The sequence below is a fragment of the Cryptococcus depauperatus genome, chromosome 4 (assembly GCF_001720195.1).
Source record: "Cryptococcus depauperatus CBS 7841 chromosome 4, complete sequence".
In the NCBI taxonomy this organism is placed as follows: Eukaryota; Fungi; Basidiomycota; class Tremellomycetes; order Tremellales; family Cryptococcaceae; genus Cryptococcus; species Cryptococcus depauperatus.
The window spans coordinates 1,066,622-1,091,688 of NC_089471.1; the positions used below are offsets into that span (position 1 = coordinate 1,066,622).

The 25,067-nt window shown below is 44.8% G+C and overlaps 14 protein-coding genes across 14 annotated transcripts; 5 read left to right on the forward strand and 9 right to left on the reverse strand.

The window, feature by feature from the left end:
• Positions 1-1,640: 1,640 nt before the first annotated feature.
• On the forward strand, positions 1,641-2,151 carry L203_103723 (pre-rRNA-processing protein ESF2; the record flags this gene model as incomplete). Its single annotated transcript, XM_066213115.1, has 5 exons — positions 1,641-1,655; positions 1,707-1,716; positions 1,769-1,927; positions 1,989-2,051; positions 2,096-2,151. 5 exons carry the CDS (start codon positions 1,641-1,643, stop codon positions 2,149-2,151), a joined length of 303 nt encoding a protein of 100 aa, XP_066069212.1.
• A 1,458-nt stretch (positions 2,152-3,609) lies between these two features.
• On the reverse strand, positions 3,610-4,643 carry L203_103724 (uncharacterized protein; the record flags this gene model as incomplete). Its single annotated transcript, XM_066213116.1, has 5 exons — positions 3,610-3,733; positions 3,782-3,905; positions 3,952-4,136; positions 4,185-4,545; positions 4,595-4,643. 5 exons carry the CDS (start codon positions 4,641-4,643, stop codon positions 3,610-3,612), a joined length of 843 nt encoding a protein of 280 aa, XP_066069213.1.
• Positions 4,644-5,419: 776 nt separating this feature from the next.
• On the forward strand, positions 5,420-6,289 carry L203_103725 (uncharacterized protein; the record flags this gene model as incomplete). The annotated part of the gene is made up of 5 exons (XM_066213117.1): positions 5,420-5,435; positions 5,483-5,502; positions 5,547-5,624; positions 5,677-5,894; positions 5,953-6,289. The coding sequence occupies 5 exons, from the start codon at positions 5,420-5,422 to the stop codon at positions 6,287-6,289; spliced, it is 669 nt and encodes a 222-aa protein (XP_066069214.1).
• A 42-nt stretch (positions 6,290-6,331) lies between these two features.
• Positions 6,332-6,834, reverse strand: L203_103726 (uncharacterized protein; the record flags this gene model as incomplete). Its single annotated transcript, XM_066213118.1, has 2 exons — positions 6,332-6,658; positions 6,706-6,834. The coding sequence occupies 2 exons, from the start codon at positions 6,832-6,834 to the stop codon at positions 6,332-6,334; spliced, it is 456 nt and encodes a 151-aa protein (XP_066069215.1).
• Positions 6,835-7,467: 633 nt separating this feature from the next.
• Positions 7,468-8,444, reverse strand: L203_103727 (uncharacterized protein; the record flags this gene model as incomplete). The annotated part of the gene is made up of 4 exons (XM_066213119.1): positions 7,468-7,515; positions 7,559-7,621; positions 7,682-8,134; positions 8,181-8,444. The coding sequence occupies 4 exons, from the start codon at positions 8,442-8,444 to the stop codon at positions 7,468-7,470; spliced, it is 828 nt and encodes a 275-aa protein (XP_066069216.1).
• A 386-nt stretch (positions 8,445-8,830) lies between these two features.
• On the forward strand, positions 8,831-9,321 carry L203_103728 (uncharacterized protein; the record flags this gene model as incomplete). The annotated part of the gene is made up of 3 exons (XM_066213120.1): positions 8,831-9,060; positions 9,110-9,208; positions 9,255-9,321. The coding sequence occupies 3 exons, from the start codon at positions 8,831-8,833 to the stop codon at positions 9,319-9,321; spliced, it is 396 nt and encodes a 131-aa protein (XP_066069217.1).
• A 194-nt stretch (positions 9,322-9,515) lies between these two features.
• L203_103729 (uncharacterized protein) lies at positions 9,516-10,923 on the reverse strand (the record flags this gene model as incomplete). The annotated part of the gene is made up of 4 exons (XM_066213121.1): positions 9,516-9,639; positions 9,687-9,893; positions 9,941-10,707; positions 10,762-10,923. 4 exons carry the CDS (start codon positions 10,921-10,923, stop codon positions 9,516-9,518), a joined length of 1,260 nt encoding a protein of 419 aa, XP_066069218.1.
• Positions 10,924-11,780: 857 nt separating this feature from the next.
• On the reverse strand, positions 11,781-14,152 carry L203_103730 (uncharacterized protein; the record flags this gene model as incomplete). The annotated part of the gene is made up of 5 exons (XM_066213122.1): positions 11,781-11,908; positions 11,963-12,023; positions 12,078-12,136; positions 12,190-12,202; positions 12,266-14,152. The coding sequence occupies 5 exons, from the start codon at positions 14,150-14,152 to the stop codon at positions 11,781-11,783; spliced, it is 2,148 nt and encodes a 715-aa protein (XP_066069219.1).
• Positions 14,153-14,426: 274 nt separating this feature from the next.
• On the reverse strand, positions 14,427-16,462 carry L203_103731 (uncharacterized protein; the record flags this gene model as incomplete). The annotated part of the gene is made up of 5 exons (XM_066213123.1): positions 14,427-14,510; positions 14,565-14,914; positions 14,963-15,252; positions 15,304-16,158; positions 16,209-16,462. 5 exons carry the CDS (start codon positions 16,460-16,462, stop codon positions 14,427-14,429), a joined length of 1,833 nt encoding a protein of 610 aa, XP_066069220.1.
• A 300-nt stretch (positions 16,463-16,762) lies between these two features.
• L203_103732 (uncharacterized protein) lies at positions 16,763-18,100 on the reverse strand (the record flags this gene model as incomplete). Its single annotated transcript, XM_066213124.1, has 7 exons — positions 16,763-16,833; positions 16,881-17,185; positions 17,231-17,440; positions 17,491-17,718; positions 17,770-17,897; positions 17,947-17,983; positions 18,036-18,100. The coding sequence occupies 7 exons, from the start codon at positions 18,098-18,100 to the stop codon at positions 16,763-16,765; spliced, it is 1,044 nt and encodes a 347-aa protein (XP_066069221.1).
• Positions 18,101-18,310: 210 nt separating this feature from the next.
• On the forward strand, positions 18,311-19,956 carry L203_103733 (uncharacterized protein; the record flags this gene model as incomplete). Its single annotated transcript, XM_066213125.1, has 9 exons — positions 18,311-18,483; positions 18,545-18,909; positions 18,969-19,054; positions 19,102-19,120; positions 19,170-19,259; positions 19,311-19,331; positions 19,379-19,622; positions 19,672-19,804; positions 19,849-19,956. The coding sequence occupies 9 exons, from the start codon at positions 18,311-18,313 to the stop codon at positions 19,954-19,956; spliced, it is 1,239 nt and encodes a 412-aa protein (XP_066069222.1).
• A 139-nt stretch (positions 19,957-20,095) lies between these two features.
• L203_103734 (uncharacterized protein) lies at positions 20,096-22,178 on the reverse strand (the record flags this gene model as incomplete). Its single annotated transcript, XM_066213126.1, has 5 exons — positions 20,096-20,099; positions 20,176-21,572; positions 21,616-21,717; positions 21,764-21,868; positions 21,918-22,178. 5 exons carry the CDS (start codon positions 22,176-22,178, stop codon positions 20,096-20,098), a joined length of 1,869 nt encoding a protein of 622 aa, XP_066069223.1.
• A 197-nt stretch (positions 22,179-22,375) lies between these two features.
• Positions 22,376-22,999, reverse strand: L203_103735 (succinate dehydrogenase assembly factor 2, mitochondrial; the record flags this gene model as incomplete). Its single annotated transcript, XM_066213127.1, has 3 exons — positions 22,376-22,439; positions 22,491-22,582; positions 22,664-22,999. The coding sequence occupies 3 exons, from the start codon at positions 22,997-22,999 to the stop codon at positions 22,376-22,378; spliced, it is 492 nt and encodes a 163-aa protein (XP_066069224.1).
• Positions 23,000-24,493: 1,494 nt separating this feature from the next.
• L203_103736 (uncharacterized protein) lies at positions 24,494-24,912 on the forward strand (the record flags this gene model as incomplete). Its single annotated transcript, XM_066213128.1, has 3 exons — positions 24,494-24,561; positions 24,661-24,806; positions 24,875-24,912. The coding sequence occupies 3 exons, from the start codon at positions 24,494-24,496 to the stop codon at positions 24,910-24,912; spliced, it is 252 nt and encodes an 83-aa protein (XP_066069225.1).
• Positions 24,913-25,067: the final 155 nt, after the last annotated feature.

A 25,067-nucleotide genomic window follows, 5' to 3' on the forward strand; every position in this document is an offset into this window, starting at 1 on the left:
CCAGCTTCAATATATTTTTGAGGCTGAAGAGATGTGAATGTAAGGAATTAAAATTGAAGATAAATTGAGACAATAAAAGATGCAATGAATAGCCCTCCCTGAATGATTACGTAATTATTAATGGTTGTCACTTCCGCCTCTTGCCATTTCATGTATCTGAATGTTTACGTCAATGTCATGTATCACTAACAAGCAAGCTGAGCTCTGTTTTCTGTAAACTATGCCAAAAACATCCCAGCTACACATGTCTCTTGACATTAGATATATGCATGTGGGTTTCAGTGCAGGGAGACGGCTGGAAGAAGGGCCCTGCTGGGTAAGACCCAGGGAGTCGTCCGACGAGCCAATCTGCAAGCTTGACATATCTATAGATGGTGTTGATGCCTGGGAGCTGAAAAGTATTGAGTTTGAAGGCATATGTTATATAGAACAAGAGAAGTGCTGGGCTTGAAGATTTATCTTAAATTAAACAAAATATGGGAAGTTGATCAGCTTTTCGAGTTGAACACGCAAAAAACCCTATACAATACGTACTGAATTGAACACAGCCAAAATCTGCTTCCGTGATGACGATTCCTGTTCAATTCGCAAAAATGAATAACCCAACTGTATATGTTGTAATTACATTAATGTTTGTTTAAAGCAAAGAGTTTGCTTGTATGCTTGATTTGTTTATATATGGTTGGAGGGTGCAACGAGAGTAGACCTTTTGGTGCGTTGCCAGTGGTACTTCAACTATTGCCTCTTGTGGACTGTGTCTGATGAAAGGTCGTATGGTAAGGCAAATGGACGAGCTGCTTGTAAAGCCAATTTTGTGGATTCTTTATCGATTTCTCCTCATTCTGTATGGAGACTTTTAAGTCGGACTGGTTCTCTGTAAGCTTGGGACATGTTGAGAGCTGCAGGTTGTCTCCCTTGGAAATTTTAAAGTAGAGAGGCTTTAGCTGTTTAAAGGGTATAGTGCTAGAGTATTTTTGATTTCAAGAGCTTGCAGGCAGTAGATAGCTTTTCTATATGTGTAGCAAAGCATATCCTGTATGTTGGAAAACGTCGTCTCTAGGTTTCATCCATGGCTTTCCGGTTTCGGCTGTCTTATTTCCTATGGTTGGATGAAGTGGGATAAGGGTTGGGCTGACAATGGTTTTGCCATACAGATGTCGTTGTCTTTACCGGCCCACTACATGGCCAGCTCTGGAAAGCGTTTGTTGGCTAACGAACGCTTCAGCTGTAAAACGTTTGCTTGTCATGATGAGAAAGGATGAGAAAGGATGAGAAATATGTTCATAGTCAATGAAGCGTAGGATGATTCGATTTGCTTCCGTTGTGTCGGCGATGTCCGTCATCGAATTCTTTGTCGTCATTTGTTTGATTCCAATTATTGGACAAAGCTACTTGTAAAAGCCTTACCATTCTTTCCATTGCAAACGATATGGCCTCGCCTGGAAAATATTACAAGCTTGCATGCTCAGAATCTGTTCAAGGATCCTACGAGGTTCCCCCAAATGCAGTCGCCTCTACCTCTACGCTCCAATCTATCCAACCGTCTCATGATATGGCGAAGCCATAAGCGTGTCGACCCGTAAAAAAGAGAAAGAAGCCTACAGCGGGTATTATCTACATCTCTAGGTTGCCCCCCTGGGATGACTCCTCAAAAGGTGAGGCATCTCATGAGACGATAGGGAGATATTGGCAAAGTATATGCCCAGAGAAAAGATGGTAAGTGAAATGCATTTCATCACCAAGAGCTCATTTGATGTTTGTGTTACAGGTCCGGGAGGCTACAACCCAGACGTCGTGAAGCAAAAGAGACAAAAGTATATTAGCCCCAACTTTTCAGAAGCCTGGGTGAAATTTCTGGACAAATCAATAGCCAAGACGGCCGCTTCCATGTTGAATGCGCAAGTCATTGAGGAAAGAAGGGAGACAGGTTCATCCTGTTCTGAAAGCATGAGGATTTAGAGCTGATAAGAGAATACAAAGATGGAGAGACGGTATTTGGACAATGAGGTACTTGAGTGGATTCAAGGAGGAGATGCTAGGAGAACAGATCGGTGAGTTCCATCATATATCAAAGATAGCTGCTTATACAATAAAGCGTACGAGAGACAAGCTCATCAAGCCCGACTCCGAGCCGAGATTCCCCCTGCCTAGACAGAACAGAGTGAATACCTCAAAAATGTTGAATTCGCCCACTCAATCGAGAAGCGCAAAGCCAAGAAGGCTGGAGGCGACTCGTCTTTGTTGAAAGTTTCAGAGAATACTAAAACTCTTTTCAAGGGCTTCAAGCAAAGGCATGCTGTGGAGAAAAACACTCTGGAGGGACAAGACATGGACGGTGTGCTGAACAGCATTTTTGGGTGACTCGTTGTTTGTGGGTATTATTATCTGTATAGATATCTTATGTACGTCGTTTAAGTTGCTTTGTATGGATCTATGTGCTCCTGATAGCTCCTGGAGAGTACAAAACTCATTTCTTAGCCAGAATACCATGTCATTCATAATACGCTATCCATAAATTCGCCATCTGAAAAGGTACACTTTGTCGATAAATTACAAAGTTGTGGAAGAAACAATTTCTCATTGACGTTGTTCTTTACTAAACACTCACAATGACTTGGGTCTATGGACAGATAAAAAGAATAGACCATTTCTACCTTTTCTCATAAGGGGTTCATGCTTCGCAACCTATCGCTCCAGGACAATATAATATGTTAAGTTAAGCAATCACTTTACCAAACTTCCAAAATCATGTGTCAGGCTGTAACAACAGGAGCGATCAGTGAATGATCTTTCCTGTACGCATATCACACTATTGTCGTTGTTAGAGGAGACCGTATCTCTAGACGCAATCTATTGGATGAAGACCAGCCGCCACATCCAGCCGCAGTCTTCAGTCGTCTCTTAATGCACTCAATGGAGCTACATTGGATTGCCATCTCAGCTATCCAATACTCCCCTACTTCTGCGACAACTCGTCTCTTATATATATAAAACATTTGCATACAGCGAACCATTCTTATCTTTGCTTACCATCTCCAACAGTATACTTATTTCATCCAATAGCTCAAATCCATTACAACTGTACGCTATCAGCGTTTGTGCACGCAAACAGTATGGGCATCTTTATGCTATTGTCAGGATGATGGAGAGGAGGTCAGGAGATGATGTAGGTTGAAAGAGTGGGATGGTTGAATGACCGCCGCAAAAGTCGAGAAGATACAAGATAGGACTGTGGTTGATTGATCCTCAGAGAATAATCCAAAGCAGCTGTCTTTGTCTACTCCAGATTGACATCCCAGCAGAGACAACTCTGTCTCAAGGATTTCTACCCAACACCCAACCCAAGTCCTGCCAGCCATGCAAGCTTCCAACTTGGTCACTCTTAACAATATACAAGCAATACACCTGTCAGAACGTGGGTCGGGTGTTGAGCCTGTGAATGGAAGACAGCTATCTAGATACATGCTTCAGGAGGTATCCACCACAGTCCTTCCTTATACCTTCTCCGCTTCTGCCACCACCATACAACTACACCATCTCGACACACACCCTCTCACCCTCCCTCTCCGTCATCCTCACAATACCATCCCACAACTCGCACACTCCTCATCAGAAAGCGGCCCAACCCTTCAAATGATACAGGTACCGGGTATTCTCTTTTAGTTCTTTCGAGTCAACTTTGATGAAGACATTCAGCAGATCACTCGGGTTGGTGGATTGCCAAAGGGAGATGCTGTTGGAACAAGCTGTTAGCGACTGACTGGAGATTCCAACCACGTACGTTTTGTCTTCATTCTTCGTTAGATAGACAGTGTAGTATTGGTTGGGCTCCAGACCTTTCGCAGTGGTTTTGTCGTTGGTCAAGATGATGACAGGATTTTTGTAGGCCTTGTCCATCCAGTCGTCTACGCTCTTTATCAGCCGCCATACTTTTCTCGCTTGAAGACATACCCCAATTATTGCCGTCCTTGGCGACGTCTTCCTTCTCTGCGTCCACACCGGTAAGATACTTGAAACCCCATTCACCGGCCGCTACCAACTTGTCATCACTGCTGCCGACACGCTGAAACAGTTGACCGTCCACAACGCCACTTCCGCCTGTGGATACGACCGCGCTCCTAAAACCACCAGCAAACCTGTCTACTGTCAGTGTGTACAGTCGGAGATGCTACACATAAGCCTACCAAGCGCTGCTGCCCGAGTTTACAATGCCTGCACCTCCGCCGTTTAAGAAACTGACAGGAACCGGGTTTGCCTTCCCATCCAAGTCGTGGACGCTGAAGGTGACACTCTCCGCGTTGTTGTAGGTCCCTTCGTCAAGGTGGATACTGGCGTTGACTTTGGCAGGGTTGGCACCTAGAAGTGCGCAGAGAGTCGTGGTGAACCAGTCGGCGCCGCCATGCGTTGCGATGCCGAGACAGGTAAGACCGGACAGCGGGTCATAGAGTGGGCCACTCGTTGGGCGAGTGAAGTCCGATGGCATTGATGTATGAGTATAAGTCGTCGTGGCATCCGTTGCCTTTTTTTCAAGAGGGCTTGCCATAACTGGGGCGACTTGTCAGCTACGACCGTTGTAGGAGAATGTGTGGCTCACCTAGCATAGGCACTCCCACCATAGCAACGATTGTCGTAAACTGTACCATCTTGTTCCGTTTTGTTTAGATACGAGCAGAGTGCGGTGAGAGCGCTGCGCTTTATACGCAGAAATGTCGTCTCAAACGGGAGCCCTCCTTCGCATTCACCTTTCATCGTTTTGCCAAGAGCAAATATCATAATGCTGCTTCCTTTCAACTTTTCATTCACAACAGATCCACCCTTTGTCAAGCTCTCGGGTTCTAAACCTAGTAAAGGAGAACGTCAGCGCAAAGATCCCAAAGACACTCACTGGCAGAGATCTATCAGGCGCTATACTAGCAGCACGTCGAGACATGGTATCGAGTGGTATGTTGAGTGACGGCTGTGGAAGCGAAAAAGACAAGGACCTGCTGTTGACAGCTCCCAGAGAATGAATCGTGGTAGTGTCATAACGTTGGGATTCTTGCTTGGAATATAGGCCAACCATAGGAATGCAACTCGGATGGCATTATGGCGACCTTTTCGTACACAGCGTGCATCTTGATTATTCCTATTATTCATGACAATACCGTCACATCATCTCGTCCCCTGGGTGGCGGTCTATGGCTTACCGCTGAGCATTACTCTAGAGCGTGGCACGCTGTTCATGTCTGCGTGCTGGTGTTGCAGTGTCAAGAGCTTTACCTAGATGTATACTATCTACATCGTATTTAGATCGACAACCGAGTGAGGCACAGGAATGGGATGCTAAAAAAGATAATTACGGTAATTACTCATTACACGTTATTTACATCTAAACATAACCCTATATATACACACATTCTGCAACTATTACCCATACAACATGAGTCATTTAGAAAGTGAGTTCAGATCGTCTTCATGCGTTATTGACTAAAGGCTTGCTTAGAATCACTGTTTCAGCTCAAAGTACGGCGCGATACACGCACCACTCGCTGACCCATGTCCAACAGTTTACAGCCAAAGTGCTACAAAGACAAGCCAAAAAGGCCAACAAGGATGAAGCATCTGAAAAGAATAAACTCAAACAAGTACGCAAGGGCAGTAGGTGTTCAACAAGCTTTTGCTCATGCAACAGGACAGGCCCTTGCAAAAGGAAACACGGACGGCGCTCGAATCTATGCCCAAAATGCTATCCGGAAAAAGAACGAAGGACTCAACCTCTTGCGGCTGGGATCGAGGATAGACGCTGTCGCCAGTCGAGTGGAAACAGCCGTCGCCATGCGTACAGTCACAAACAGCATGGGAAGCGTGGTCAAAGGGATGGACAAGGCTATGGAAAGCATGAATCTCGAAAAGGTGTGGGCTCATCGAGCGCGACGGACGCTGACAAGAAAAGATATCAATGGTGATGGACAGGTTTGAATCCCAATTCGCTGACCTCGATGTCCAAACCAACTATATGGAATCCACCATGTCGGATACGACGGCTATAGCAACGCCTCAGGATCAAGTGGATCATCTCATGCAACAAGTAGCCGATGAAGCTGGGCTAGAAATCCAGCATGGATTGGGAGAAGCCAAGGTACCTGCGAAAGAGCCAAGTGTCGGAGAAGCCTCAGCCGCAAAAGAGGAAGACAACAGCCTGGCAGAACGTCTACGTGCTTTAAGAGTGAGTGTCACTCGGTCTGACTATGTGCTGACAACGGGTAGCCTGCAACGTAGAGGATGGGTCACTGTCAAGGTCATGTTGTAATCACTGTTATGATGCACTTCTTTTCCAGACATGCCCCTATCGTTACACGAATCTCGTATGAACCTCGTCGCCCATACGTCCAATATCGTCCACATTGGGTGCTCCCCAAACCAGTACGTTTCCTTGTGGGTCAACCAAGCCCTTTGTTCTGATCCATTCAATATCACCGAGTCGCTTGATACGCCATCCACCAGGGCCGTCGGCCGTTGTCGTTTCGATAGGTCTATTTGGAATGGCTGAGGAGCGGGGCAGGCCGTTGCTCGTAGAAAGCGCAGATCCAAGTGATAGTTGTTTCTCTCTAGCCTCGTCTTCTATAGACTTTATGTTGCTCCTTTCTTCGAGGGGTGGCAGCAAGTCCGCCACATCAGACTATTCCTCTCTGTTAGGTCTACCTCTTAAGCCATCTTTTGACCCACGAAATCGTCCTGCTGAACCGCAGAGATGGAATAGGCATATACGCCAGCCGCAAAAGCGACGATAGTACCACCGATGAGTGCGTTTGTCAGAATAAAAGGCTTCCTGGCTCTTTTGAGAGAAGAAGACATCTCCTGTGTCCTTGTCAGTTCCCGTCCCAGCATGTCAAACCTAAAGCAGACTTGCATAGCCCTTGGGATGGTAAGAACGGTCTATCTGTTTGGTTGTAGGCTGGGACATGATTATATAGACTGAAAAATGCCGAGTAATAATAAACAGAGTAAAAGACGTAAAAGGTTGGATATAAAAATAAAAATAAAAAGATCCCGAATAACTTTTTCCTTTATTCTATTATAATGTTAGGATGTTTTTTACTTTTTGTATACTATTGCTCTCTATTGGAATATTTCAATTGATTCTGATATACTTTTACGAAACAAACTTTGTATAGCTGTTCGGGATGCCCGAGTGCTTGCTGGCTATTGCACGCGGTGGAATCGACGCATCCAAGACTACCACCCTCTCTGAATGCTGTATAAAAGCTGACCTGCAGTCTTGGCCTGATCAAATAGACCACCTGGTATTGAGACATTCTGCGATGGATAGGATTTCGAGGGAACAAGCAAAATCTCTGGCAATAGGGACAACACAAGATGGAGAAATTCAAAAGGCAAGAGCCATGCAAGCTATCCCAAGAGAATACCATGGAGATAGGCTGGCTGCCTAAACATTCAGTCTGTTTATGATGGCTGCATACAATACATCTACACGAGCTTTTTATCACCATCTTTCCTGTCGCCTTCGCGAAGTGACTATAAAGTCTTCAGCATGACTGAAAGGCGAAAATGGGCTTACCTCTCGAAGACGTTCAAGGGCAATGCCAAGTTTCTCAAGCCTCTCATCGGCATACTCTCTCGCCTGCTGGAGGCGTCAGCCATCGTCTCAATTCAAGCAGTAGGAGAAAGACTGCATACAGACCTTGTCATGGACTCTCTTTTGAGTTTCACCGGCTTCAGCCTTCTTTTCATTCCAAAGCATTTCAACGGCTTCCTTGACCGATTGAACATCGGGACTAGTGTGTCCAAGAGCAGCAGCCGGAGCGGTTGATGCATCCTGGGCAGGACGATAGCCTGCTTTCGCTTCGGCAAGGCGACGTTCTTCGAGCATCTTTTCTCGGTGACCTCGCCAACCCCAAGTGTGCTTGCCTTTTTCCCAAGGAGAGGCACGTCCTTCTTGGGCACCGTCATTGGCCATCGATCTATCCAAGTTACTGTCACTGAGTTGAGACGTTTGCTCCGAGTCAGGAGACATGATGGCCTGTTGGTGCATACTCAACCAACACTGGGGGTCGGTGATAAACCTCTCAAGGCTATGTCTACGCTTCTCATGACGATGGTGCCATAGAGTAGCAACGCCCATACCAATTACAAACTAGAAAATATCAGCCGAGGCACAGGACCCACACAAGCAAGCTTACCCAAGCAAACCGTCCAAAAAAGGGACGACGGCGATATCCCCATCTACCTCCATGTCGACCCTCATAAGAATGATACCCTCTAAATGGTCCTCGAGGAGTACCATTCGCACCAAAGCCATGGTGCAAGAGGCTGTCGGCGGCGCCTTTAGCTGCACCTTCAGCAGCATTAGCGGCTGGCCAACGGACTCGATGGGAGAATGAATAGTGAATGTTGGGCGAAGACCAAAAGTGGTTGGCCCAAGATCTTGGCTGGGTCGGATTCATAGTAATTAGACTGCGATTGGTGGGTTCTGCAATGGATGAACTTGCAAGAACAAATACTCTGGTATTTATATCCTATCCCTTCTGGACAACGATGATGTGTCCATCCGAGCCGGCTTGCCATTTACAGACCACAGCATTCTGGAGCCGAAGGGGTGCACAGGTGTTTCTTAAAATCGCTCAGTCATTTTCTCGGCAAAGATAAGATAAAGCTCGCCAATCGTTATCGATTTTGCCGGAGTACGTTGTAAGCGTCCGGGTGGTAGTCGTTACGTAAAGTTTTGCAGGATCACGTGACTGAGTTCTGCCAGCACCACCCCATTGACAATGTCGAATATCAATATTGGTTTTAATTCATCTCTTTTTCTTCTATTTTTCTTCTACTTTGCATGAGAGCTGGTGGCAAGATGGCGTCCAAGACACACCCAAAAGGATCACCTATATCGTCTCAAGAGCTCTCGACATCGTTCAGCACTCTTGTGGACAATTACACCTTGACAACCCCGGCTCGAGTGAAGCTCATTGACGTCTTCTTGCTATTCATCTTTCTTTCCGGCATATTACAATTTACATACAGGCTGTTGATTTCCGTCTATCCGTTTCACGCCTTTGCAGGAGGGTGAGCGGACGAGGTGGAGTCCATCGTGGTGACTGACGGATACCTTTAGATTTGGATCAACAATTGGCCAGTTTGTACTTCTTGCTGGCTTGAGAGCACAGATTGCTCCTGGGCGCGATGGAGAGTTTAAAGAGGTTTCTCAAGAACGGCAAGTTTGAGATGTTTTGTGTTGTCAACTGCTAACGACTCAGTAGAGCCTTTGCCGACTTTTGCGCAGCCTCCGTCGTTCTTCATCTTTTTGCCTTCAGTTTCCTGGGATAATGCTTGCAATAAGGCAAGTTAGACATTGTATGGAAGACTCAGGCAGGGAAATGGAGGCGCAAAACCAACAGAATGTCTAGCTCATGCATGTATTACTCAATTGCATAGTCTGGCAATCTTGTGAGGGTTATTGTCGGTGCTGGGTATAAGGCACTATCTAACAGCTACATGGTCAAACTGGGATAGATTTTGAATCAGCAAGGCTTGTCTGTCTTTTTCTCAGACATTTCAAGCTTCTTTACCCCCTTTTCCACATCTTTTTCCAAAGCGTCATATGTTGTTTTTGAGAATATCGGATCCTTCACAATCGGCGGGACACTGTGATACTCAGTGACAAGATCTACATATAGCTTTGAAATACATACTCGATGACTGCACAATCTCGAATGACATCGCCTCCTTCCACAGCACTACGTCTATCCTCCAATGTCTCTTTCCCTTGATCCTTGATTTTCACCGTTTCGTCTCGAGGCTCGTATCTTACTGGAGCCGATAGCGCAAAGAGTATTGATTGAATTGCATTCTTGGACGATGGGGTCAAGATAAGGATAAGAGGGTAGAATAAGATCCATCTGCGTGAATCAGTGATTGCTAATGTCACAGCGCTAAAGAAACATACAAGATCTTGCTCAGCGTCGTCTCGACTACAGCGGGCTTGATAGCCTCAAACCTGGTCCATGGCATGATGACATTCACCGCCATGATATTGCTCTTGATACTTTTGTCTCTCTTCCTGGTCAACTTGGCTTCTTTCTCATCACTTTCAGTGGTCGGTGAAGGTTTGGGGATAGGCTTGATAGTCCCAAGACTTGCAGAAGCAAGCGTATCGAAGATGAGTTGGAAATGATTCATGAGCAAGATAGTCGTGACACTTCGAGCCCCTGTATTGTACACAATATCTTGGCGGGGCTTGACACCCTGCATTGAGGGGATAGCGGCTTGCCACGAAGGAGAAATGAGAGAGACAATCCTAATGTTTCTTTCCGCGGGAGCACGAAGCAGGTAGGGCAGCAACGAGGTCAAGAGATGAAACTGATGCTCGTGTGTGCTCCATCTACCCTCAGTCTTTGCCTCCATAGGCAAGACATTCCAACCTTCTCCCAAAACAACAGCATCGATTCTCCTTCCCTCAGCGCCAGTCGTGCCTGTAGGTGCCGTTGCCCATTTCTTGGTAAAGTCACGTACAGCAGTAGGCGTCCGAGGAAGACTTTCGCAGTGAAGCTGAGCCAGCGGGTTTTTCCCTGCAGAGATCCTCATTGCATGGAGTATTGTCAAGAGATCATCTGGTAAAGGACTCGAAATGGGAGGAAGAAACAGGATTTGAGGCGGAGATGGCAAATGGAGCAAATGGTCTAATAGGGTTAGTATTGTTGGCGTAGGCTGAGCCTTTAAAAACCATTAGCTGATGTATATAGTTCATTCAGTTTCCTATACACTTACCACAATCATAATCATCTTTCCTGCCCATTCTCTCTCCCAGACACATTTCTTTCCGCCTGCCCAGATCGTGAGCGAAAATATGAGGGCAAACGTAGCAGCTCCCAATACCAGTTGAGAGGTTGGTATGTCTCCAAAAACAGACGCCAATGTATGAATTGGCATGATAGATGAAATATATACGTTTGTTAAAATAATATATATAAAAAAGAAGTCAAAACCCATTGATATCAATATTCAGGCACCGAATTGCCTCCACCAAAGATGACCACTTGAAATTGTATTATCTTTTTCTTTTTCTCTTTCTTCTTTCAAAAATTTCCAAGTCATCCATAGCATGATAAAGTGTAATGGGTAAGAGAGGCTTGAGTTTTTAATGCTTTGAATGATCGCAGGAGAAAGAAATGAGACCTATAACAGGGATAATTGTCCAAGATGTGCAGTTTTATTGAAGAGCAGAGATAGATCAAGATGCGAGGATTAATAAATGAATGTGAGCTGCAGGATAAACAGCTTGAAGTAGAATGTTGATGGTTCTAGCTCTCCTGACGTTTGGGCGATGCACCTGTAACGTCAATATCTATAGCTCATGTCTTTGGATCGTTACTGGATTAACTGGAGATGAAACTAAAAGAAGAAGAACCAGAGGGTTGATGTTGGTGTTGTTGATCTGACTGTTGTATTACCTGTTGTAGACACAAATACTGATCATAGTGCGGATGCATAAAGGATTTGGATAGATGATTTCATTGTCATTATCACGAGGAAGAGACAAAAGGAGCTGCGTGAAGTACAGGGAGGATAAACTTTTCGGAATGAAACTACGAAGAGATGAATGAAATAAACAAACATCCATTTCGTGATTATCTGTAGGACCAAGCCGATGTTGGTGTGTAGAGCGTACGGAAAGATAGCACAGGTGGACCTTGTACTTGTAATATAGTCGAATACGATTCAAGCAATGATAAGAAGAAGCTGTCAAGACGAGGAGGCGAAATTCGTAACAACCTCGCTGATTTCCGTCAATCTCTGTCAGAAGGAGTCTTCATATCGGTGTTATGCCTCATTTGAAGTTTCGTATAGAATCTTTGCACATATTGCTTTTGGAACTCTAGTTGCTCCCTCTTTGTACGGACGTTGCGAGGTAGGGCTTACGATAGAAGCACCTATTAGCGAACTCAGAAGGTAAGAAATTGATGCTTACCGCGCTGAATCTCTTGTACTCGTTTACGACTCTTACCCTTCGATGTCTTTCTCTCATCTTTCTGGGTTCAATTTGGAGATCAAGATTTTGCAGATCAATTGTCGTAAGTCATGACGCTGCGAGTCCATGCGAAGTAAGCAAGTAGAGCAGTGTGATTGTTTGTAGCATAGCTCTCTGCGGCTGGCACATCAGTAAGTCAGTTAAAGACGATAACTGGAATAGCTAACTTGACGTTTGGCGCTAAGATCACATCTGAGAAGAGGGCCTTGTTTTTGGCATTTTAGAAAGAGAAGTTGTGAATACGGGAGAGTAAATAGGCACAGGTAACTCTGTGAGGCGTATCTTCTTCTTGGAGGACAGAGGAGTCGCAGCAATCTTGGGTAGGGCATGCGCAAATATGGTTGACTTTGATTCGGTTGGAGTAGAGGAAATTCGAGATGAGGCAGCAGATGTCTTGTCTTTTTTGCTGTCCTTCTTTTTTATTCTTTCGCCTTTGCCGTCCTTCTTTTTTATTCTTTCGTCTTTGCTGTCCTTCTGGTCGTCTACATCCTTGAATTTCTTACCTTGCTTGCTCTTCTCGCTCGAGTCACCCATACTGTTAGCGTCTTCCTTTGGGACCTCTTTGTTTGTGGCTTCATACTGGCTGATGCTTTTCATCTGGGTCTCCATATCTGTGCTTTCCTTACCCATGTCAATTCCACTCATAACCTTTTCTTTCTTCAATCTCTTTTGAGTTTTTGTCTTCTTGAAAGAATTATGTTTCAGACTTAACATATGAAGCAAAGGGGATTCTGGGGTTTTAAGTTCAGGAGAAGGGAGCCTAGAAGCCGATAACTTATATTCAGATGCGGGATTTGAAGTCATCTTGTTAACTGTCAGGCCCTTGTTTCCCTTCAATGTTTCAAAAGGTGCAATCCTGTCCGATGCAGACACAGCCTTGGAAGCATTCGAGATAGACCGATTTTTTCCCACATTTAATTGATTAAACTTGAACTCGTTTACGTCATCTTTACCCTCCTTTTCCAAATCTAAAGGCTTTGGCAACATATTTTGTCTCAGAGGGATCTCTAAAGTAGAATCTCTCTTCTTCTTTTTTACCCTTGACATGACAGTAAGAGGAGATTGTGATATAGAAGGCGCCGGAGAAGTAGAACCGGTGAGATGAAAACGAATAACATCGGCCTCTGTCACAGGCATGCTTAGAGCCCTCCTCATACGAGCATCTGGCGTTGATGGTTTTGAGAGAGGCGTGACAGACCGTGGTACTTCTTTTGTTTTCATCAGCCTAATCGTCGGATTGGATGATTTAGGAGCTACTGTTGCACCTTTGGTAGAATCATTTATGGAAGAAGCAGCTCGCCCCGGCAAACTCTTTCTCCTATTTGAATGACTCAGTTTTGGGGAAGCTTTGCTTTGGTCAAGCTTCCTCTTCAATTTGGTTGATGGGTGATTTATAGGCTTCTCTTCTTCCTTGTCTGCAGCTGTAGCGAAAGCCATAGATCGGACGACTGTATTAGGTATGATCACCTTATCTTTTCGAATTGGTTTTGCATTATTTGTCGTCTCGTTCATTCCCAAAGGGATTGAGCTTGCCGCAATGAAAAGCTTTTTACCAACGTCTTTTTCTGTCTTGTTCCTTTTCTGTTGCTCCTTTGGCTTGAGACAATCCTCTGTAGCTGTGGTAAATGCTGGCATAAGCTGCTCAACTATGGTCTCTGTCTTGTGTTCTTTGCCCTTTTCCTTGCTACTGTTTTTCTTCTCCTTCTTTTCCCCATCCCTTTGTGACAAGAGATGCGCTGGTAATCCTCTGATCTTGTCACTAGCGGAAGTCTCAAAAGGTTGTTCCGGGAGCATAATCCATCCGCTTTCTGCTTTGGCTCGACCTTCGTTTTGAGCCTTTGACTTTCTCTTTTTGGGCGTCATCGTGTCAACCTCCTTGATTCTGTCTATCGCGCTACCTTCCACATAATTTCTTGGCTTCTTTAACCTTGATACCGTTTGGAGAAAACTAGCTTCGCGTTTTCCACTCTTTATCTCATTCTGCGTCGCGCATGGAGAAACGTCCGAGGTAACATCTTCAAACGATATCGGACGTGTCTCCACGAAAGGGCTTTCCTTCCCAGACGGCAAGAGTCCACAAACAACTGAAAGGTGATAAACCAAAACGTCTGCTTCTGTGGCATCTGGCATTACAAGTACTGTCGATAGCGCTGGTTCAAAACAACAATACTGATTTGAAAGTTGAGAAAAGAAGTAGAATAAGAATTTGTTTTTAAGGAAAAATCACAATAAACCATTAATCATCATCAAGACGCGTTTCTGGCACCATTATTTATCTGTCAATAATTGTAATTAACCAGCCAATTTACAAAGTAAATACAATTAAAAGTCATAACTAACTTGAATTTACGCATTATCCATTTGCTTTGGATACTTCTTATTTCATTCGAGGAATTGTAACAATCTATACAATACCAATCCACCTTGACGGATCCTCGACATATTTCTTCCATGTTTCTGTGAAAGCAATAAGTTCTGCCCCTTCAAGCTAAGCGCAGATAAGCCCCAAGTCCAGCCACTTTGGTCTGTCAAAATGACTTACCACTCGATGATCAGCACTCCAGCCGACAGGTGCTCTCAAGACCCCTCTCAAGCCCGCTGCTTTTACTTGCTCCTCATCCAAATCAAACACCTTTCCATCTCTGACTTTCCACTCGACCTCCCATTTGGCTCTCCCAACGGCGCAGATAGCCAACCCTCCTCCAGGGGGAACTACTGGCATAGCGCCGGTTGCCTCTCCCAGACCACCAACCGAAGAGATGGTAAGGTGTGGGGGCGGAGATGGACGAGATGCATTCTCGCGAAGCTTTGAGATTTGAGATGTTATCTGGGACACAAGTGTCGAAGGTGGTAACGCAGGAAGAGAAGGAGTGAGAAGTCCGTGTTTGGGATCTAATTGGGTTGATGACGACACCCGAAATCAAGTATAGCAGTGCTTACCTGATACAGCCACACCAATTATACCATATCTACTGACTTCTAGCCATCTACTGCCATCACTCTCCTTCACTTTGGATCGCAAAACAGGATGCTCTTCTAGAGCGAGCACTAATGACTTTATCAGAAGACTGAGTAGTGTAGGTTTACTCTTCAAGGTATCGAGAGTATCCTCCGGATGATGAACTAGAGACGAGGGAAGGTCTGAAGCGAGATAGGGTAGCTTCCCAGATGAGGGTTTTGAGGATTGTAGGTATGGTAAAAGAGGCGTTAAGTTGAGAGTGTGACAGTATCTGTGTCCATTTTAGCTTCCATTTCCATTAGGATAGCCTTAAATTACCCACCCGAAATGAGGAATTGCTGCCTGCTCTCCTAGAGCCCTCCACATGACCTTGCGAGTCCGCCCAAACTCAACTTTGGTGGTGCTCTGTTCGTCCGGTTTGCCCAAAGTTGCTGTCGTGGTACTCCTCTTGCGACCGATTTTCAGGCTGCTCAGTGCTGATGACCCAGCTGCGAGTTCTACGTCATCCTTAGTCACCCTCCCATTATTTCCTGTTGGATTCACAGTGGCCAAGTCCACTTCAAGCCTCGCTGCTAGGACGCGAACTGCAGGCGACGCTTTCACAATCTTTTTGTCTTTTTCACTTGACTTTTGTCTTTCCTCTATAGGCCCATTGTGTAATGAGGTAGGACGCAGGGTGGCGGAGGGTAGTATAGCTGCTTCACCTGTAAATTGGGCAGGACCAGAAAGATCCATTGCCTCATCTTTCCCTTTTAAAAGTCCTTCGTGTTGAGTAGGGGACAATGTCGTTGTCGCAGAGTCGTCTAATGGGTGTCTTCTGCGAAGCTTTCGTTCGAGAGATGACTGAGTCTGAGGCGGAGATTCTACCTCGGTTGCTTTTTTGAGACATTCACTATGCTCCTCGGTGGTATTCACTCTGGAGCTCTCTTCTGCTCTAATCACTTCTCGCGCGCGCGAAAAAGACGAAGAATTGTCAACTAAGCTTTCAGGTAAAGCAACTGGTGTCTTGGGATATTCTGACGGTCTACTCTCTACTTCGGTTGCGTCAATGTCCTCTCTTTCTCCTCCCTCATCTGGAGAGTCAATAACACAAAGAATTTGTCCAACTTTGACCATATCTCCCACCCCCTTCTGGATATTCATCACAGTCCCAGCAGCATGGCTAGTCAATTCTACTCTTCGCAATCTCGTGAGCTCGAAGCCTTATATCGAGACCAGTCCACCTACACGGATTTATCGCTTTGAACTTCGCATAGTGGGTCAAATTCCTCAACCACCTGGCCCTCCTGAACGTGCCATTTCAGAATCTCAACCTCTACTATGCCTTCACCAATGTCAAATAGCTTGAACGGAGAGGATCCTAATAGCTGACAAGAAGTATGGAAGGGCTTGAATGAAAATCGTGACTGGATGGTTGTAGCAGCAGGATAGGCGCGGTGCCGAAGCCTTGCTAGAGTCAGTAACAGGCGCCTTTGCAGCATATCGTCGTCAATGATATACAGAGGAGAAAAAGATAAAGACCAACAGAAACAAAGATTTATATCTGTTATATTGTTATGAAAGGTCATTCGCTCATGACAATATAACCGGCACAACAACTTAAACTCAACCGGTAGAAATTAACACGTCACACAGTGGCGATGTCCGACGCTTTTATTACGGCTTTTCCGGATTTATACATGATACTTTTGAGTACATTCTGATTTTGAACATAACAGTTTATACAGAAATACCTATAAACATGTTTTCTGAACATATCGCGAGTAGCTATCTTGGTAATCTCATGCTTGCTCTTTTACGGCCTGCGCATAGCTAGGAGCTTGAAGATCTCGCTTCGGTGTAGATCCTTGGTCTTTTGCATGATCAGTCTTGCATTGGGTCACAGGAAACGAAACTTACTACGAGAAACTGTGTCAAAATGCATTCCAAACCAGCTTCCAACGCCTCTGATGATTCTGGCTCCTTCATTTTTGTACTCGTCCATAGGGATTCCGTTCTGCTTCGCCTTGTCCTCTGTGTAGGTGTACAAGGAAGTAAGAAGTTGCCGGACGTTGACGTATACGATGTTGAAGGCTTGGATGAAAAGGTTTGCAGAGACGAGAAAAAGTTGATACAAGGGATTACCATCGAGCTTGAGAGTATCGTAAACGAATAGGATGATAGACTTGATGGAACCATACAACATGCTGATGATACTCGAGAGCCTTGCAGCACAAGAGTATAAGCTTGATCAGGTGTTTATCACTTACATATAGAAAGGCAGATATAAAAGCCCTATCAGGTTGCTGAATTTTGTCTCAACATCGGTGTTCAAGCTCTTTCCGATGACTTCTGCTATAATAGACAAAGATGCAGAAAATCGGTTCTCATCGGTATTTGGATGCCTTGACATGATGCTGTAAGCATCGACAAAGGTTCCAAAGATAAAGCTAAGTAAAGGCCTTATCAAAACAAAGGGTCTGTAGCATGATATCAGCATCGTCAATGTAATAGTAAAGCTTGTCCTCACAGGGAATCTTCAAGCCATGAAGTGTTTCTCCTCGTGGTAGGGCCAATCTTGGTAACATATAGTTTGGTCTCACCCTGCTCATTTTGAGATGGATTGAGTTGGAATTGAGAATCCCAAGTTAGCTTCACGTTATACTTTTTGATACAGTTGTTGAAGCCATTGAATGGGGGAAACGGGAACAGGGGCGGATGGAAGGTGCGCTCATAGGAAAAATGGATAATCTCTCTCCTATTCTCTAGTGTTACGACGTGTTCACAGTACACATATCAAAAGGCTCACGCTGGATCATAGGTTGGAGTACCAACTATCCGAGATTCTGTAGCAACGGAAGCCTCCAAAGCTGCAAGGTGTTTGATTCGGGATACCCCAGTAATCTCAACAAGCCTGGACGTTTGCGTGCACTCAGTCTAAAACCAGACATCAGCATTCTCCTCATACGAAAGTCACAAAACCGACATCGAAATACTCATTAACCACTGAATCAAACTGGACTCTATGCTCGCGGTTAGTACTCGTCAATCCGTGGCTAAACAGCAACGACATACTTATCCAGAGATATAAACCTAGTCACTAGTTCTGAAGCTAACTTCTGAGCAGAATCCTTTTCCATGTTGAATTACTTTTATATTGAAAAGATGAAAACTATTAAATAAATTGTTTTTCTATTCAGTTTATAATGCCGTTATTCCATGGAGCTGCCTCCATTTTTTCTGAAGATCTTGTGACATCACGACTCCACATCACCCTTTGTTTGGTTCGTCTCCACAAATCCAAAAGTTATAATCCTCCAATAATAATAATCATCTTCATTTCCATTGAAATGGTAAAGGCTACAACCATATTAACTCTTTTCCTTGTCACCATCCTACAAATATCTGCATTAACACCACATTTACCGCATTCAAATCTTCCTGGCAAGTTGGTCAGGTTTGCAGACCTTGATCAATGTCCTCGATTGACCGAAAGAAACAATCCAAAGTCTGTCACAGACGTGTATGTATCTGTTTAAAAGATGCACTCTTTGCGACCTGGTAATGCCTGACGTTTTGTGCAGTCGACCGGATGACTTTACAGTGGTAATGGCCATTGGTGATAGTATCACGGCAGGACTTTTGGCAGGTCAATCAAGATCATCTTCCAATTCACGTCAGCGTCCCTTTTACTCCAAGCTGTTTGATATTCAAGAATATCGTGGTTTATCGTACCCGACGGGTGGTGATCCCGGTTCGATAACGATCGCTAGAATCCTTGAGCACTATATTGGCCACCCAGTGACAGGTGTATCGAAAGGTCAACATCCGCCTATCGTCTGTCTACAAGGGCTTGGAGCCAAGGGTTGTATGGATAGACCAGAGGAGGATGGATTGAACGCAGGGATATCAGGCAGTATCGCCGCCGGATTGGTTCGACAAGTTGAAGGTCAGTTTAACGCTGTTGGTCATTTATCTTGAATCCAACATTGACATTCACAACGGCAGATTATCTGTTACCCAGACTTAAGAAGATTGGGATTAGTGACGAGGAATGGAAGCTCGTCAATCTGGGTATTGGAGCCAATGACATTGTGTGTATCTATCACCATGCAAAACCCCAACTCTAACATGAGTGTAGTGTGCTTTCTGCATGTCCTGTAAGCTCAAAACAGTAGAAGTAACTATCTGAGGCATATCTCAATGTAGCCAATGTGACAGGATACAGTTTCCATGGCTCTTCAAAGCAATTTGCCAGAGATATACGAAAAGCCGTTAACCTTTTGCGAGCCCATGTCCGTAAGTCAAACTCCTTATACGAATGTTTAGTCACTTTTGACATTGTCCTAGCAAATATCATAGTCAACATTAGTAAGTCAATCCAATTCACAAATTTCTACATTTACCAATAGATATAGTTGGCCTCTTTCGTGTTTCTTCGATATACGAGCTCACACGAAAAGACCCATACTGCCAACCTCCTCACATCCCCCCGACCATTCCACATCTCCCCCTGGAATGCAATTGTGCCCTCCTTCCTGGACTCGTAGGAGATTGGACCAGGAAAAGGATGGATGAGCTGGCAGAGGCTTACGATGAAGCCGTCTTGGAAGTTGTACGTGAGTGGGAAAGAGAAGAAGATCCCACGTTTGGAGCCATCTGGTACGTTTCCCGACGATTCAAAAGCAACCTATATTGACAAAGAATATAGGCAGCCTGGAACTGTCGTTGACCTGGCAAATTACCCAATAACGGCTCTATCACCTATAGATTGCTTTCATCCTTCGCAAGCCGCTCATCAACGACTGGCGGCTGGATTTTGGAATCGACTGGTTCTTGATCTTGTAGGAATCCAACAATAAAAGTGAACGGGGCTGACAATAGGTAGGAAACAAAGTATATTCCTATCAAGTGGGAAGATAATGTTTGGGTAAGATGTCTAGAGGAGAATGATCGTATTCCTATTGGGATGGTCTCCAAGTTCATTCCAGTCTGAAGCTGCGTCTGTAAGCACAAAGATTATTGTACACACAACATACTACATATCATTATGACAAAGACAGCATCATTGCACTATTGTTATACGTCTACGAGAGCATAGCATTATACGAAAGAGTTGTAACGTTTGTTGTATATTACCTACGCACAAATGTCATTTGGATGAATCAGAATGGTTGGACTAGATGTTACAATGAGATTTTGAAACTTGATTTACTTGACTTGTTTGCTATCAAACACAACTGCACTTCCCTTACTCTCACGCCACACATCTCCAGCTGGGCCTGTGAAAACCCACTTTTTTTCAAGTCCTATCAACCTCTTCTGTTCCTCGGAAAGAGCGTCAACAGACCAGATGTTGCACCAGTCTCTTACGGGTGGTATTGCATCCAGGTCTCTCATGATGCTCAATGTCTGTAAGTTTGGAGACACAGCAATATAGCGAGGCTCAGTGTAGCTTTGTCGAGTTCTGGGGTGGAAGTGGTGAGAAAAGGATTCCACATGGCTACGTAACAAACGAGGGGAACAGAGAGGGAGGGTAGGCAAGCAATGGGATACTTGTTTTTTTTCATTGGAAAGAGATTGGTTGACACTACGTTCTTCAGAGTGTGGCTGACGGTGACCCTCGCTGTCTTCGTCTGTATCAAACGGAAAGGTCTGTGAAAGGGGTGTCAAGGCTAGAGGCTCGCCTGGTTTAATTTCTTCCCCGTCTTCTCCAATGATTTGATTCGGCAGAGATATGACAGACACCCTACGTTCGTCCAAAATCCTGGCTTCATCCTGCTGACTCTTGTCGATTTGGCTCTGTTGTCTATTACTAGCAAAAGACAATGGGCGCTTGGTGGCACAAAGTTCTTTGACCATAAATGTCTCATCCTTCAACAGCGAGAAAGAGCTGGAATGAGAAAGAGGCCGAGAAGATTCAACATGACTTGTCAAGCCGTCATGATTCAATGCGCTGACGCTCGACATACGCATCGTTTCATACACACTGGTTACCTTGTTGACTTTTGCAGCCGCAGAGCGAGAAGGCCTATCATAATACTGGCGATGGTGCGATGAATGTTGGTTCCTGTCATGGCGAAAAGGACCAACAAGACTGTTTTCCTTCCCAAAGTCACATGTATCCGTACTCGTATAGGTTGGATAGGGGAAACTGTAATGATGTTCTTCCATAAAACGACGTTTTGGGGAGAGAGGTAACCTGTACGATTCAAGTGAATCATAAACTTCTATCGAGTCCGTCGTTCCAGACGCATATCCGTGAGGATCGTCTTGTAGATCGTCTTGATCAACGCCACAAGGCATGGGCGGTCCCAAGAACCTCCTCTTTGGTGGCGACGGCATCTCATAAAAGTCCAACCCATCCCTTCTGCTCAAATTCTCATCGTATATGCAGCTTCTGTTGTACAGATATTGAGCAGAACCACGTCTTTCATCCATGTACTCGCGATTCAGGTCGTAGTCGGCCAATTTGCGTTTGTGAGCAAAAGCATCACGGGAATAACCAACAGCATTCCAGCTACTAGGCAGTGCAAGGTTGGAAGATGCCATATCTCGCGATACACAAGTGGGAATGTGAGCCGGAGTTAGAGACAACTCTTCTCGAACGAGCTACCAACACGTAAGCCACTGACGCTACACCGTCTCTACTCACCAAAATGTCGTCGCACTTTCCAGCCTTCTCTCCATTACTGTTGATTTCTAAAAACCTACCCCTAAAATCCCATTTATCACCAAAAAAGCATGAATTTTCATTCTATCGGCAAATCAGAAAACTCAAATCATCAGACATTCACACCCACACAGAAAATTAGCGCGTCCTCTGCTTGACGAGGGCATGGAAACATAACCAGTGCAACATTACAACTCTCAAGGTGCTTGTGAGGGCGAAAAAAAGGAATCTCAATCTGGCAATACCGGTCAATAAGACACTCCATCCAGCGATGATTAGCTCACTCGACTCCCCAGCCCAAACCGCCTAAACGTCTCCACAATATCTTCACGGCCCAGCCTCTTATCCAGTCCAGTGAGGAATAACGCGTCAGGCTGAATATACACGTCCCTTCCCAGCTCAGCGTTCCATCTCACAGCCAGTCGCGACTGGGTAGGAGTCTGGAGCTCTGGGTACCAACCAGGCCCTCCGTGGTCGCCATAAAAGGCTGGCGTACGAATAAAAACGTCATCGACATAACGCTGGACGCGTGGTAGGTCAAACATACTAGAGTGGCAAAACGACGAGAAAGCGAAAAAAAGGCATTATATATATATTTTTTATGCTGGTGCAGAAAAAGAAATCTAATCACCGTCGCGTCTCTAAAGGCTTGTGCGCAAACCAAAATCGAGCAAATCATATGGCTCAACTATCCTTGGTGCGCTGCCCAGTGGTAGCTTGAAATGCCACGTGGGATGCATGCTCAGACGCGCAATGCTGGCATCATCCTCACCACCTTGCCTTCGTTTTTCGCGTGTTTTCTCAATCTTGGGGGACTTTTGTCAGCTTGCCATGCTAGTACACCACCACCAACGTACTTTTTTAATACCGACGAGTCTTTCCAACGCTGAGGAGGTTCTCTCTTCTCGACGGCCCAGTAAAAGATATCCCAATCCGGTTCGTCCAGGAGCTACAGTCCGTCACGTCAGTCTAAGCGGATCACCAGGAACTCGTCCAAGTAGCGCGTCCATGTCGCGTCAGATCGACTTGCCTTGTCAAACGCCTTCAACTCGTCAAGATTCATCTCTGGTAACGCGTCTCGCGCAAAAGTCGAGAGGAGCAGGTCGGTCTCGAGCGTTCCTCTCTTTCTCGTTTGATAAACCAACCGGGCTCGCAGTGTCTTTTCGTCTTCGCCTGAACGGTCGAGCGGCTGTGGAATCGGCCACTCTGCAGCGTCTTCTGAAAGCCGGTTTTGTGCTTGCATAAGCTTAGGATCTGAGAACGGAAGCGGGAACGGATCGACAGCTCCAAGACAGGAAGGACCAGAATGTAAAAGTCGGAAAGTGGCCGGACGGAGGGCAGCTGTTGTGAGGCGAGCCAACGACATGTTGTGTTTTCTCTTTTTCTTTTTTTTTGTGAGTGTGTAGATGTTGAAAAGAGAAATGATGCAGATACGACGGTTTTTATAGATGGGATATTTGTATGTGATTTTATATAGATTTTCGGGTGGCGCTCACGGGTGATTTCGGGAATCAAGAGGCGGTAGGTGCCGCCGTTCCTAGTGACTAACCTAGCGAGTGATGACTCGTTCTCTGGATACATGAGTTATTGATATGATTTTCTGATTATGTCTTTGCTCTATATACATTATCCATTCGTTGGTCTATTTAGAGCTGGTTAGATATAGAGCAGAGGACAGTGGCGGCGCTTGGGAGCATTTTTCTAATGATGAAAGCAGTCGATTGAAGAGAGATGACGGGATAATTGTTATTGATGGCTGATCCAGGTTGTCTATTAGAACGTGAGTGCTTTTCTTGGTGGTTTCGATTTTTGAAGATGTAAAATGGGCTAATCATACAACTCCAAAAGAGTCATCACCTTTTTCTTCCCATTCTTGAATGTCCATTACTGCCTAAATGTATGAAACACCCAATGCATCCATTGTTTGCCTAGAATAATCCCTAATAGGACCAGTGTCAGGATTATGGCAGAGAACGGTGAGCCGATCTGAGGACGATATGTGCGACTGGCAAATGGATACAGTTGAATCAACGTGGGCCTGGCGGAGATGAGCAAAAGCCGAGAAGGTATAAAAAAGGACCTGTTGTTGATAGTTCCTTGAGAATGAATTTTGATACCTGTCTTTGTCTATTCCAGTTAGATAATTCCCACCCAATCCAAGCCTCGTCCCAAGGTCAAATCTCAAATTCCAAGACCAACCTCAATCCTGACACAGAGGTAAAGTAGTGAGTAAATGTCTGTTGCACATACCTATATACTTTTATTATGAGCCGTTTGTCTTGGTAAAGAGAAGTCCATGGTACCACTTGTAAGCTTTCGACTGGGAATTGTCACCAAAGGTGTTGTGACATTTGACTTGGGGAATGTAAGCGGTTAGAGTAGGTCGACTTGCTGGGAAGGCAAAGCTATATTAGCTTTTCGCGGCACAGTAGCTCAAGTTTGTCTGTTGTGAGTTGATAAGAGCAAAAAGTCTTCTCATGGTAAACAGCTTGTACGTTTTGCAAGTAGCGGTAAGCAGTTACTGGCATCATCGTAGATCATACTGTTTGGTAAGGATACTACAGATATCATAAGGGTAAGCACTACCAGGATCATTGCAAGCAACTAGACTTACATAGCTAAAATATTCCTCATTGAGATAGGAATCCATTTCTCTTTTGCTTTTGTTGCTCTATTCACAACATATAAAAATGATAAAGATTAAAAGTCAGAAACGATGGCCGTTGGGCAACTTGCCTCCACTTTTGTTTTTTTGACTCTTTTTTATATCAATTATCCCTTTTCAATCTATAATTACTTTTTGCAGAGAATCATAGCAATCGTCCTGTACTTTTCCCAGTGTTCAATTCTGGAACAGGACATGGCTTCCACAAATACTCATGTAACAGACCCTGGGGAGACAAAAGCATTTCCACGCAAAGATTGCCTGTAAGTATTTTCCGATGAAACTAGTGCAAAATTCACAGTCTCTTGTTGCTATACCTTCGTCATAAACCTACAGGAAACGGATTCTGACTTTGACTGCAGCATATGTCGCATGACTGGCGCAACGGCATTTACTGGTGTTGGCCTCTACGCTCTGTATCAAGCAAAACAACAAGGAGCTTTTCAAAAGGTTAGACCGATAGGGGCGCCCATAGTAACTGGAAAGGTCACAGCATTGATCGGAACAGGTCAGTCGTTGTATTATTGATATCAAAGTGAAAATGAAAATGAATGCTGCTCTAATCTAGTGATATAGTCTTTATAGGACTTGGTGTTGGACGGTTATTTGTGTAAAAGAATTGAGTGGATTGATTTGCAGAGATCAACGGCATAGTTTACAATCTATTTCATCTGTGACTTGATTCTACTATACTCATAGGCAACACCGTGAATATCTACGGATAAAAGCAAGCATACAAATGCATCACCAATCACAAGCTCATACAAGC